Genomic DNA, 15,129 nt, shown 5'->3' with positions numbered 1-15,129 from the left:
GCGAACCATAAGTGACTGTAACAGGAAAGGGAGGTAATGGCAGTTTCACGTAAAGTGCCCTCCGCCACACACCGTTGGGTGGCTTGTGGAGTATAAATGTAGATGTAGATGCGTAAAAATTGTAGAGGGAAACCAGGAGATGAATACAGAAATATTCTTAAAAAAGGAAAAAAAAAATTCTAAAAGAAATAAATAAATTGAAGAGTTACCATTGACTGCACTGCTAAAACAGTGAGAGATGGAACACTCCAAATCTCTTAGAATATAACCAACAAGCAAGTCGAAAATGTTAAATTTGTATCAGCTTTATCGATAGCAGTTGATACGTCTTGTAGCATAAATGATATGACCCAAGTTTCACTTTTTGTACACTATTTTTCATCTAAACATCCAAAAGAAGAATTAGGATTGTTACCACTCAAAGGTCAACAATGTGGAAAGGGTATAGCAGTTGCTGTAATTGAGTGCACTGAAAAACATAATACTCCACTCGACAAAACTGTCTCATTTTCAACTGATGGGGTGGAAAATATGATTGGCCTAAGAAACGGGTTTGGTGCTGTTTTGAAAGAAAAAAATTAGTCTCAGGATACTTACTTAGCATTGCATCACTCTTTAAGAAGTGCGTTGTGTGTAAACATTTCCAGTGCAAAGTTATGGAACACGTGATTAAAATTATGAACTCCATTATAGCTAAAACTCTGTCATCAGCAGTTTAAAGAATTTTTAGTTGAAATGGAGAGCAAATACACACATTTTCAGCCGCATAACAAGATATGTTGGTTATCAAGAGGAAACATTCTGAAACGTTTCATTTCCTTATTAACAGAAAATAAAGCATTTCTCCCTGAGAAAGGTGTGTAGAACTAAAAAACGCCCAATGGATCCAAAAGTTTTATTTCGTGGTAAACATTACATATCATCTAAATCAGCTTAATTGTAAACTACGGAGGAAAGTAAACAGTTTGTTAGAAAGAATTATTTAATTCAGAAACAATTTTTTTCCTCAAGTTTTTGAAAGAGAATGTTGTTGTTGTTGTTGTTGTTGTTGTTGTATCTGTTGAGAGGCCAGATAAATGTGTGGTTCCTGAAGAGGAGCAGCAGCCTTTTCAGTAGTTGCAGGGGCAACAGTCAGGATGATTGACTGATCTGGCCTTGTAACAATAACCTAAACGGCCTTGCTGGGCTGGTACTGCGAACGGCTGAAAGCAAGGGGAAACTACAGCCGTAATTTTTCCCGAGGGCATGCAGCTTTACTGTATGGTTAAATGATGATGGTGTCCTCTTGGGTAACATATTCCGGAGGTAAAATAGTCCCCCATTCGGATCTCCTGGCGGGGACTACTTAAGAGGACATTGTTATCAGGAGAAAGAAAACTGGCATTCTATGGATCGGAGCGTGGAATGTCAGATCCCTTAATCGAGCAGGTAGGTTAGAAAATTTAAAAAGGGAAATGGACAGGTTAAAGTTAGATATAGTGGGAATTAGTGAAGTTCGGTGGCACAAGGAACAAGACTTCTGGTCAGGTGAACACAGGGTTATAAATACAAAATCAAATAGGGGTAATGCAGGAGTAGGTTTAATAATGAATAAAAAAATAGGTGTGCGGGTAAGCTACTACAAAAAGCATAGTAAACACATTATTGTGGCCAAGATAGACACGAAGCCCACGCCTACTACAGTAGTACAAGTTTATATGCCATCTAGCTCTGCAGATGATGAAGAAATTGATGAAATGTATGATGAGATAAAAGAAATTATTCAGATAGTGAAGGGAGATGAAAATTTAATAGTCATGGGTGACTGGAATTCGAGTGTAGGAAAAGGGAGAGAAGGAAACATAGTAGGTGAATATGGATTGGGGCTAAGAAATGAAAGAGGGAGCCGTCTGGTAGAATTTTGCACAGAGCATAACTTAATCATAGCTAACACTTGGTTCAAGAATCATAAAAGAAGGTTGTATACATGGTTCATGGGGGGTGAAAGTGGATATTGTCAAGAAAATAATCAGATATTGAAATTTGCTATTTCAATACAACACTTTTATTAAGTATGAGGGGAGCCTTTTTCAGCTGGTTTCAGGACTTACGAAACAGTAAAACTATGTTAGCTTTTGTTAAAAATGTCTTAATGCCACTGTAAAAGAATTACATTTTTCTTCCTTTAAGACTGACATTATTGACTTTGAAGTGCTATTGCTGGATTAAAAAAAAAAGGGAAAAACATCTGGTGCTCAAATTTTGAACATTGTTGCGCTGAGATAGAATTATTGGAGAAAAACAAATATGAATTTAGTCCACAGCACAAGTGGTCTGCTTTGAAAGATTTAGTATTCCAGATTCATATAATCAGCTGGAACAACTCGTGTTTGGTGTTTTTTCATTTTTCAAGTTTACATATTAATGTGAACAATCATTTTCAAGAATGAACATTATCAAATGTAAATTGGGATTTCTTTTATTGATATGAACTTGGAATCGTAGCTGAAACTAACAAGAAGAAGACGGAAAGAGAGACAAGGCCATTGTTCACATTTGTGTTTGTCAGTCATTGCTACGATTTAATTTTATGATTACCTTACAATTTAATTTTAATCACAGATAATATTGTTGCTAACTATATCAAGTTTCAATGTACCTAAAGTTTAACTAAGACTCGAAAAGTTTATTAAGCTAGCTTTGTGCAGTGGAAGAAGATGTAGTATCAAGTATTGAAAAAGTTATGTTGAGATGGTTTGGTCGCACAGAGAGGATGAACAAAGGGAGGTTGGTGAAACAAGTATGCAAGATGAGTGTGGGTGGCAGTGTTGGAACATACATCAGTTAGATTGCATTATTAGCAAAGGGCAGCTTAGCAGTACCTTAATTAATTTATTAATAGTATACATATCTACATAGAGTATAAAGTGTGTTATTGAACCATTTGACTCTCAAAAGAATTTTCTGTTGTTGTACTGTTGGTATTTAACTCTTTTGACTAATGAGTTTGCTGACCACTGCACTAGGCCATCAATCATAAATTCATTGTGTAATAGCATTGTATGTTTCATGTTTACATTTCTATTATGAAAGCACACATTTAATGCATTCACACCATGAAACATAAATAAAGAAAAAAGTTTTTTAAATCTACAGGCAACGGTTCCTGTATACTGTAGTTATAAGAGATTGGGTCATGTTGAGAAAACTATGCTCCTACAACAGAATTCTGGTTTCAATTAATTTTGTTTGTGCTAATTTGTTAAGACAAAATTCCACAGCCAAAAGGCATGAATGTACTAGTTACCAGGTAGATACAGAAAATCCAAGAAAGAGCAACGCATTTTGTCGTGGGATTGTATAGTCTGCATGAGAGTGTTAGAGATGTTCAACAAGCTCCAGTGACAGATGCTGTAAGATAGGCATTGTACATTATGAGGAAGGCTTTGCTGTTGACATTTCAAGAGGGTACTTTCTGGGAAGAGTTGGACAACATATTATTTCCTTCCACATACATCTTGCAAAATGACAACAATGAGAAAAATTCGAGAGTGAGAGCTAATAAAGCGGCTCACCAACAATCATTTTTCCCACATGCTATTCACAAATATAACAAGGGAAGGAGGATCAGTTAGTGGTACCAGAAGTACCCTCTGCCACACACTGTCAGATGGCTTATGGAGTGTTGATGTAGATATTCTTGCAGCAATATTTTTATTGTTATGTCATTCCATTTCTTATACCTATTACTATAGTCTGGGAGACGAGTCTTTAGTATTGACAGCTCGGTAGCGTCTTTCCGTTGCCTAGCGACCGCAGGCAGGCAGCCAATGACGGCCTGACTTTGAGCGGGTAGCAAGGGCCACGTTGCCGCTCTGAAACCTGGTCGGGCGCGCTTATGAAACTTACCAGTGTCTCGCGTGCAGGCGGTGCGGTCGTTCGTCGTTTGTCTGAAGTTGAATTCGCAGTTTATTTCGTTTTTGTTGTTTTTAGTGTTTCTTTGTTTATGTTTCGTTGTAAACAATGTCTAGTGTGGCGGGTAGTACCAACCCAACACAAGAAGTGAAACGGAGGAACAAAAGTGTGCTACACACCCAGGCCCGTGAATTCATGTGCTCTGTGAGGGATTACTTTGAGAAAGAAAAGGACAAAGGTGGGCCCTTAATTCCTGTTGTTCAGGTTGTGAAGAGAACTGCAGCAGCATTGAAAATAAGTAAGAACACTGTTGTAAAGATAGGGAAAGAACAGTATAGTGTAGATTGTGACGAGAGTGGCACAACAAAGCTGCACACACCAGGAAAGAAGCGACCGAGAAATAAGCAGGTGACAGCTTTGGACGATTTTCAGAAAGACGCTATTCGTCGTCATATATACAGCTATTATAAGAGAAGGGAACATCCCACTCTATCTAAATTACAGGTGTCACTTCAGAAAGATGATCTTTTTAAAGGGAGCAAATTTTCATTGCGTACAGTGTTGAAAGACATAGGCTTCAGCTATTCACTGTTTAACGGATGCAAAATATTAATGGAAAGGACAGATGTAGTTGCATGGCGGTGCAGATTTCTGCGCAGGATCATGGGTGTGGAATTCGAAAGTATAGTGTGGTTAAATGAAACTTGGGTCAGTGCCAGCCATTCTTTACATAGAGGCTGGAATGATGGAACACCCGAGGGGACAATGGCAGTGCCTGTTGGCAAAGGAGGGCGTATTATTGCCTTACACAGCAGGAACATCTAAAGGTTTTGTGCCAAACTGCTTGAAAATGTTTCGGTCAAAAAAGACGGGAGATTACCATGAAGAAATGAACAGTGTAGTATTTCAAGAATGGTTCCAGACATCGCTTATGACAAATCTGACAAGTCCATCAGTGATTGTTATGGACAATGCGCCTTATCATTCCGTTGTTCACGATAAGGCACCAACCTTGGCAACAAAAAAAGACGATATCATTCAGTGGTTGAAACGGCGAAAAGTAGATTTCAGAGAAGATTTAAGGAAGGCGGAACTGCTCGAAATTGTGGCACAAAAGAAACCTCAATTTCCAACATATGTAATTGACGAGATTGCTAAAAGGCATGGGCATGAAATCGTTTGGCTTCCTCCATACCACTGTCACTTCAATGCAATTGAAGGAGTGTGGGTGCAGATAAAAAATTACATTGCTGCAAAAAATAAAAAATTCACGATCTCTGAAGTGGAAACTCTCCTTCCAGCAGCTATCAATAAAGTGACAAGCGAGACGTGGGCTAAAATTGTAAACAGCACTGCAAGTGCCATCAGAGAGGAGGCCAAAACCGAAGGGGTTGTGGAAGAATGCATCGAAAATCTAATTATACATCTGGGAGAGAGCAGTGATAGTTCGAGTAGTGCTGAGGAAGTCAATGTCAAATCAGATTCTGACAGTGATGTGAATGGTGTTTTCCATTACAGTAACTACAACATATTCAGGAATGTAAGGAGGGAGTTTGCTATCGATCTACAACCAGATCATCATATTGTGAGTACTTTCTTCAGATTATAACTCTTAATACACTGACCAATTATTCTGTAGCTTGTAGTAGAACAAATTAATAATGCTAATACTTAACAATGGAAACCAAAACTGCTAATGTTCAACAACTTGCGAAAATAGTTTTCATTTCAGTTGTGAAGTTTAACAAATAACTTTATTATGTTTCAGCATCTTAGATACTTGTACTAAATAGCTCTTATCATTTTTCGAGTTAATATATTTCAAGCATCAACTTTAAATAAATTCATGCGTACCAATACGACTTGTATTTTGTCTCGCTTTTATTTCTGCTGCTAGAGAATGCGTGTAGCAGACAGGGCGCCGCGTGCTGTGAGCCACGTTCGGCAACAGCGCCGTCTGCCCGCCGGAACTGTCAGTACCAATCACTCGTCTCACAGACTATAGGTCTGGAGTAGAGTTAAGTTTGTTGAAAATCATCAGAATGTTTGTAGTGATCATAGCTTGTACTCAGTTCCAGGGAGAGCTGACAGTGTCCAGCAAGCCAGAGGCCGCTTTTCCTATCGCAGCTGTGATTGTTGCTTTATGGGTGGACTTTCCAGATTTTGGACAATTGTTGTTAGGTCACTTTTATTCTGAGTGCCCATATCTCGTTCCTATATATCCGCCTCAATTAGAAGGACAATCAAATGAAGATTATTACAAGTAAGTACTTGTACTGTCTTTGTGTAAATGACTTTTGAAATGCATAACACACTTATTTGAGCTGTAATACATTAATGACTCAATAAAACCCTTTATACTCTATCAATTTTCCTACCTCGTAACTTTGTGTGAAAATTTGTAAGAATAGTATAGTACGTTTATTGTGGAGATTATAACATCTGTACTACAACACTAACAATTTCAATCCTGTTTGTTCACCAGCAACTGCTCTACACCTTATCTTATTTCTACTCCTTCCATTATTTGTATTGTGCCCAGAACATGCCAGTTTTGTGTTTGATTATGCAGACTGTCAGCAAGCAAAGATAAAGTACTTGAGACCCATAGTCTTCTGTACTCCTTCTTATTGAAATTATTGAGCTGAGAGCTCAAGGGAAAAAGAACACACAGTAATGATGCATATAGTAATTATATGAAATTCATTTAAGAATCAATAAAATGAACAGAGTTAGCTTAATTTAGAGTTGTATTGTGAAGCACAGAAATAAGGATATTTGTCATAAATAAGAAGAAACATACAGCACTTAAATTGTTGAGCACAGTTATTAACTTCACAATGTACATTATTAAATCACTTCACTAGTACTAGTGTTTGTTAAGTGTAAGTATGTTCATTTCAGCTGTATCCTTCTTCTTTTTGTGTGTGTGTGGCCGGGGGAGGGGGGGGGGATGTCTCTAAATTTCTCCTCCTCAAATTTTCCATTGTCTTATGAAATAACTTAATCAAGGGGCAGTCAAATGAAAATGAGACGTGTAGGGGGAAAACGGAAAACTGTTTATTATTTCAAAAGTAACTGCCATATCCATTGAAACTTTTATCCCACTGAGAGACAGGATGCTCATGCCTTCATGGAAAAATGTTTGCAGCCATGTGAAACAAATCAATGCCCATGAATGTCTTTCTTCAAGGTGCCAAAAATATAGACATCGCATGGGGAGAGATCAAGACTGTATGGAGATTGTGTAAGGGCTTCCCAGTGAAACGTCTGCAGTGTAATCAAAACAACCTTGGCAAAGTGTGGGCAGGCATTGTCCTGCAGCAAAATGATTCCATCCAACAATATTGCTGTATGTTTGGACTTCATGGCCCACTTCAGTTCGTGCAAAGTGTCTGCATAGTGCAGTGCGTTAATTGTGGAACAGTATTCCAGAAAGTCAATGAGCAGCTGGCTCTCGCAGTCAAAGAGAAAGTCATAATGATTTTCGCAGAGCTGGCAAATCTGTTGTTTCTAATATGCTGCAGAAGTTTTGCTGGGAATTCCTTGCACACCCTTCATACATTCCCGATACCTCCCCATGCAAGCTCTGTATTTTTGGAGCTCCAATGAAGGATTTTCATTTCCGCCAGTTTCCTTTAGATGAAGTGTTGCATGCCTGGGTACAATCATGGTTCCATTGACAACTGCAAACATTTTTCTATGAAGGCATTGGCTGTTTTGTCTCCTGTTGGGATAAATATATTACCAATTATGCAGTTACTTTTGAAATAATAAACAGTTTACTTACTTCTTTCCATCTGTCTTATTTTCATTTGACTGTCCTTTATAGTATCTATAAGGAGGATGAGGGGGTGGTGCCTCAATTGTTGTGTGATAGTAAATAATTTAAAACACCCAGCTTTAGTGTACAGATTCTGACTTTGATTTATAGATGATAATTGGAAGAAATATATTGTAAAATGTTATTAAATTGTAGGACAAGTATATAACAAACATTAATAACTGAATCCTTTCAGCTTATTATAGCACAGTTTAATTTCAGTTTTTTCTAGTAAAGACACCAATGTTTTGACTGTGGGGCAATGCTCCGAGAATTTTGAGGCAGTCCTTTGTGTATATGGCTTTTACATAAAAGTTTGAGAAATTCAGTGTACAGTTTTGAAAAAAAAGGACAAAGAAGACAGCATATACAGAACAGAAAGTCACTCTTTCCAAATCAACTTAAAATTTCTGGATTATAACAAACCAAATTTTTAATCTTATTTGTTGTGAAGAATGTCTGTTGCTTTTTAATGATGTATCATGAAAAAATAATGTACAGGTAGTTTCCAATAAAAACATTGAAATCATTGTGAAGAGTTTATACCTGTGATTAAAAAAAGGCATAGAGACAGGGAGTAGCAGAGGGGATAATAATTGTGAACTATATTTAGGCTGTGTGCAGTCAAGTGGTTTACAGAATCAAAAATTTGAGTGATAGCCAGCAGATCCCATTAGTTTGTCTTGTCTGCTAATAAATAAGTTCACATGTATACTATACACTTAGCTTATTAACAAATTTCACCCATTCTTGCCCAGTAAAAATGGCATTCATCATGTAAGTATATATCTCTCAGAGCAAAGCAGCTGATGTGTCACTAATGTAAATACAGCTATTTGCTGTTGGGGAGAAATACCAGAAACCAGTTACATTTTGAATAAAAAAGAAATTATGAAATAATGACTTTGACATTTTATCAGAATACAGAATGTGTACTTCAATTAATTCTAAACAGCATGATTAGTGGTGCCCAACTTTCAGTTATATGTTAGCCATTATCTTATTATTGACATGCAAGCAAAAATGCAGTAGCAGTAAGCGTTTAATGATGGATGGATTTTAGAAATACTATGAGCATGGCCCCAAAGTAAATGTATGGAATATATGAGCCATTCCATCATTAACCAGGTGGATTCAAGGAAACAAGTTATTATTGTAAAGAATCTACATCTACATGGATACTCTGCAAATCACACTTACGTGCCTGGCTGAGAGACAGTCAGCTGTAAAAATGATGGAAGAATTGTGGAAATACAGTAATTACACAGAATATATGAGCCATTCCTTCATCAATTGGGGTATTAAAGGAAGTAGATTATTATTGCAAAGAATGATGATGATGATGAGAAGCAGTCAACTATGGAAATGACTGGAAGCAGCTTTTTGACTTGGTACTAATGAAGTGTGATGCCCTGAAAAGTCCTGGAAGCTGTTAATAAAGGGGTCAGTCACTTAGTAGTGGAGTTAAAATTATTGTATTTGAAGCTTTTTCAAAGAAGATCCCATATTGTTAGTAATGCTTAGAAAGCTGTTTCAGCTCACCTCCATTAAGACAGAAATACGTAGACCACTACCAAACAATACACATTTTGAACTTATAATTCACCATCATGAATTTAAGTTTTTATTATTTCTGTTGTTCTGCTTTATTATATTAATGTTTAGTGTAGAATTTTGTGCGTGTTAACTTCCCTTTGTGCATTTAGGTCTGTAGAATAATTGATAATTTATTATGTTCATAGATCATTAGGTTATCACTACAGTGAGAATGGTGAAGTGGAGAAGCAAGACAAATTTTTGAAACGGATGTCAGGAATAATGCGGTTGTACACAGCCATCATGATTACCCCATTGAGGCAGCGACAGAAAGGGAAGTTACATCCACATGGTCTGGCAAAAGCTTGGAGATGGATTGCATGCCTGCTCAATATGGGTAATTCAATGTTGCCTAATTATTTGTTGATTGGGGAATATCTCCGTAAATATACACAGTGTTGGTTGTAATATAGCCATTTTAGATGCTACCAGCTGTCACATTACTGTTATTCAGCTACGAATTACAGGTATTCATGTGTCATTACTACCTTCTATCTCACATTTTCATTTGAATTGCAATCTGTGGTCAGGTATTTTGTATGTCACTTTAATGCTACAATGATCAATTGTTGCAGTCCTTTCACCTAACATTAAAAAAAATTGTTTCATTTACCTAAAACGTTTCATTATTCACTCACATCAGAAATGAACCATATGTCTTAATATCAGGCAATGTTAATATTAGTAACAGCTTTGGGGAGGGCTTGTGTGGGTGCAGAGTATTTTTTCATGTTCTAAAAATTGTTACTACTAAAAACAGTCTTGATCACGATTTATTTAACAAGGTGACCGGTTTCAACCACTACTGTGGTCATCTTCAGACCATTGAGTAGGAACCTCTTTCTGTTGGAGAAAGAGGTTCCTACTCAATGGTCTGAAGATGACCACAGTAGTGGTTGAAACCGGTCACCTTGTTAAATAAATCGTGATCAAGACTGTTTTTAGTAGTAATTATTTATAAGACATTGATCACTGCTGTTCCCATAATGCATTCAAAAGTAATTCTAAAAATTGGGCTAAAAGCCCATAAATAACCTCTGTTTATCTACTCCTGCTCCTCATTCCTTTTCTTCTTCATACTGAGTGCATTAGGAAAATGGGGAAATGGACCATCCAATTGCCACTATGAAAGGTGAAATTTTTCTAATGTTACCCATTTTTATTCTCAAATGAAATTGATGAACGCAACAGAATGCAGATTATTCTCATTTTCATGCTAGCTTATTGAATGTAAATGTTGTTTTTCTCCCAGTATTATCTTTGGAAATTGCTTAGCATTTAAGTGAACCTCTGACACTGAGCAAATGAGTTATGTGAATGTGTACCTGCACCTTTAAATCTTCCAGCTTCCTCCTCTTGCGCAACTTCGTAAAAGTAAAAACAAAAAATGGAAAATCCAGGATGAAATGTAACAATATTATGAAAAGGAAAGTTGCCTGAGACTACAGTCAAGTTTGTGTGAGATGCATTTACGTGAGAGAGAGAGAGAGAGAGAGAGAGAGAGAGAGAGAGTGAGTGTGAGTGTGAGTGTGAGTGTGAGTCATCTATTTTTGACAAAGGTGTTACTGGCTGAAAGCTTTATTTGTGAGAGTCTTTTTGTCTCTCTCTCTCTCTCTCTCTCACTCTCTCTCTCTCACACACACACACACACACACACACACACACACACACACACCTCCATTGTGCCATCTGGACACACAATACTGCAACTGCATTTTGGCGACAGACTGGGGTGGGGTGGGGGGGGGGGGTTGTGTCGGTTGGTGTGGGTAGTGGGAGAGAGAGGCAGGAAGAGGCATTGGGGATGGATAGCTAGCACCTCGGAGGAAGACAGGAGGTCTGTTGGCTATAAATATGGGAGGGAGGAGTGACAGTGCATTGACTAAACATATGATAACATGGATACTGGAAGTTCTGAGGTGCGGTGTACCATGATGGGGACTTAGAACCATGGACTGGAGGGAGGTGGGGATAGTTGGCTAGTGGAGATTGAGGCAAGAGGGTGGGGTGTTACAGAAGTTAAGCATGTGTTGCAAGGGTAACTCTCTTCTGCTGTTAAGTAAAAAATTCTTGAGTTCAATTGCTGCTTCACAGCTGAGGCCATTTGGAGCCTGCCCTCCAGCACCAGTCTTTCCAAACTGCACAGATGAAAGTAACCCTTGCAACACATCCTTCACTTCCGTAACCCTCCTGGCCTCAATCTCTGCTAACCCATTCCCCTCTCCCCATTTGCATCAGCAACGAAGCATACGAGTGTGGGATTTGTGTCTGTGTTGAGACGCCATGATTGGCCTCTTTTGAACTCTTCTGTAGGGAGGGTGAACTTGGAGTTGGAGTGGCTGCTTAGGACGGATATAGGGTCCCACATTGCTTTGATTCCTGTGGATGCTATCGATAGGTGGGACTACACTAGGCATGGCCTTATCTCAATAGGAAAGGGAAGGGTAAACTGTCTGGGTTGATTGCAGAAAACTTAAGGGGGGACGCTGTCACAAGTGGTAAAATACCAGTGGTCACAGGTGTCGGAGGGATGCCTGTTTTAGAATAGGGAAGGGGGAAAGAAAACGAGTTTTAAGAGAGATTGGCAGACAAACTCAGTTTGAGAAAACAGATGAACAGGAGTCAGATTTTAGCATACAGCCTCCATTTAAACAATGTTTAACAGAAAGTAATCAGAAACTGCCAGTTCATCTTCGCCAAAGCGGTTATAATCCCATTAGTATACAGTATCAGTTATCATTATTACACCAGAACATTCCAGGACTCAGAAATAAAGTTCATGAACTACTCATTTGTATCGATGAAATGAATTCATCTAACCAAATTGACATAATCTGCCTCTCTGAACACCAAGTAACCACTGGAATAGATATGTTAGACATTTCAGGATTTAAGATAGCTTCCTACTTCTGCTGAGTATATATGGATGGAGGAGGAGTTGCCACATTTATTAAAAACTGCCATAAATTCAAGAACATTGATATTAATAAATTCTGTTTAGAGCAGCATCTAGAAGTATGTGCAACAGAAGTAGAGTTCCATAACAGATCCTATATAATAGTAACTATTTACCGAGCACCTGCAGGAAATTATAATCTATTCATAAATCATCTAGAAGCTCTTTTGGGTTATTTAACAGGAAGAAACAAAGCAATTTTGATTGCTGGTGACTTTAATACAGATTTTCTAATGCAATCTTCCAGTAAACATTTACTGCAGTTAGTAATGTTGTCTTTCAATCTAACTCACACTGTAAACTTTCCAATTAGAATCACTAAATCCTCAAGGACAGCCATTGATAACATTTTATAGACAAATCAAAGGAACAAAATCATATCATAAAACCTGTAATAAATGGACTATCAGATCATGACATGCAGCTTCTTGTTTTAGGTGTAAATTCTGAGCAGATTATCAAGACTGCTAAATCTGAGTACAGGAGAGTAGTCAATGAATCAAAAATTGAGTGTTTTAGAAAACTGCTCAAAGATATGAACTAGAAAGATGTTTATAGTGCTCATGACAAGAATGAAAAATATAACACATTCATGAACAATGTCATACCATGTTTGAAAACTGTTTTCCTCTAAAAGTTACTCAAATTAAACAGAAGTCTATAATAAAACCATGGATTACACAAGGAATAAAGATTTCCTGTAAGACAAAAAGGAAAATGTAACTGTCGACCAAGAATAGCTCCAATGCTGATGATTTAGCTAAATACAAGGAATACTGTAAAATATTAAAAAAAGTAATTCAGACATCTAAACAAATGCACTACGAGAAGAAGATAGCAATGTCAGGGAACAAAATAAAAACAATATGGGATATAGTGAAAGAGGTGACTGGTAGAACCAGAAAGGAACAGGAGCAAATAGCACTAAGGGTAGACGACACATTAGTAACCGATGGGCATAGTGTGGCAAATCTATTTAACAAGTACTTTATATCCGTTACTGATAGAATGGGATTGTCAGGATCAGTAAATAATGCCCTTGAATATCTGAAACTAGCCTTTACAAATAACTTCAGGTACATGAATATGTCACTCGCTTCACCAAAAGAAATAAGTTCCCTAATAAAATCTTTAAAAACAAAGCATTCTAGTGGTTACGATGAAATATCAACAAAGTTAATTAAGGCATGTTGTTGTGAGTTTAGTACAATTCTAAGTTACTTGTGTAACCAGTCAATTATAACTGGGACATTGCTGACTAGCTAAAATATGCAGATGTTAAGCCTCTATTCAAGAAAGGGGATAGAGAGATACCATCAAACTACAGACCGATTTCACTTTTGCCAGCATTCTCAAAAATTTTAGAAAAAGTAATGTATAAGCAGCTTCTCAACCATCTGATCACGAATAACATATTATCAAGAACACAGTTTTGATTTCTGAAGGGTTCTGATATCGAGAAGGCTATTTACACCTACAGTGAAAATGTACTTAATTCATTAAATAGCAAGTTACAAGCAGCAGGTATTTTCTGTGATTTGTGAAAGGCATTCGATTGTATGAACCACAACATCCTTTTAAATAAATTAGAATTCTATGGTGTCACGGAAAGTGCTGCAAAATGGTTCAAGTCATACCTTGCTAACAGGAAACAAGGGTGTCAGTGCAAGGGACTTGTGAATTAAGTCATCAGTCATTATCAGAATGGGAAGAAATTACATGTGGTGTCCCACAAGGATCCATCTTAGGGCCATTGCTTTTTCTTGTGTACATTAATGATCTCTCATCAGTTACACTGCCAGAAGCAGAGTTCGTTTTGTTTGCAGATGACGCAAGTATTGCAATAAATAGTATGTCGAGTGTAGTTCTAGAGAGCTCTGCTAATGATATTTTCATGGATATTAATAAATGGTTTAAAGCCAACTCACTGACATTAAACTTCGAAAAGACTCACTATATGCAATTCAGAACCTGTAAGAGGTTTCCACCCAGCATATGCATAAAGTATGAAGAAGAGCAGATAGAAGAGGTTGACAGTCTTAAATTCCTGGGATTACAACTAGATAATAAATTCAGTTGGGAGGAGCACTCCACAGAACTGCAGAAATGCCTTAACAAATCTGTATTTGCAATTCGAGTGTTAGCAGACATAGGCGACATAAAAATGAAAAAGCTTGCATACTTTGCCCTTTTCATTCCATAATATCATATGGTATAATATTTTGGGGTAATTCTTCAAGTCAAACAAAAGTTTTCGGAGTCCAAAAGCGTGTAATACGTATTATTTGTGGAGTAAATTCACGGACGTCCTGTAGAAACCTCTTCAAAGAACTGGGTATACTAACTACTGCCTCTCAGTATATTTATTCCTTAATGAAATTTGTCCTAAATAATATATCTCTTTTTCCAGCAAACAGCTCAGTTCATACATACAATACCAGGAACAAAAATGATCTGCACAAGGACTTAAAAGCACTTACTTTAGTTCAAAAAGGGGTCCACTACTCAGGAACACTCATCTTCAATCATTTGCCAGCAAACATAAAAAATTTAGTTACAAATAAAGATCAGTTTAAAAGGAGCCTGAAAGACTTACTAGTGGCCAACTCCTTCTTCTCCATTGACGAATTTTTTAATAGAAACAAATGATTTATTGTATATATTCATACTATTAGTATTGTTATTTCAGCTTAAAAAAAATTGACATGATACACATCCATGAGGATCTCCTCAGCACGGATCTGTGGAACGAAAAACTAATCTAATCTAATCCCTCCCTCCAGTCCTTGCTTCTGAGTCACCATTGTTGTGCACTGCACCCCACCATCTCCAGTATCTGTGTCATGGCATGCATCTACCA

General features: G+C 37.4%; 1 protein-coding gene across 3 annotated transcripts in view; it reads left to right on the top strand.

The window, feature by feature from the left end:
- The window catches only part of LOC126250080 (mRNA export factor Gle1), a 109,002-nt gene that overhangs the window by 80,364 nt on the left and 13,509 nt on the right, over window positions 1-15,129 (top strand). For all 3 annotated transcript variants that reach the window (XM_049951528.1, XM_049951532.1, XM_049951529.1), the window contains exons 9-10: window positions 5,967-6,157; window positions 9,460-9,650. In XM_049951528.1, coding sequence (XP_049807485.1) covers window positions 5,967-6,157; window positions 9,460-9,650 — 382 coding nt within the window. The remainder of the gene's footprint in view (window positions 1-5,966; window positions 6,158-9,459; window positions 9,651-15,129) is intronic.

The sequence above is a fragment of the Schistocerca nitens genome, chromosome 1 (genome assembly GCF_023898315.1).
Source record: "Schistocerca nitens isolate TAMUIC-IGC-003100 chromosome 1, iqSchNite1.1, whole genome shotgun sequence".
NCBI classification, from domain to species: domain Eukaryota; kingdom Metazoa; phylum Arthropoda; class Insecta; order Orthoptera; family Acrididae; genus Schistocerca; species Schistocerca nitens.
Note: the sequence above shows the minus strand (reverse complement) of the source record. Positions and strands in the feature narration are given on the sequence as shown.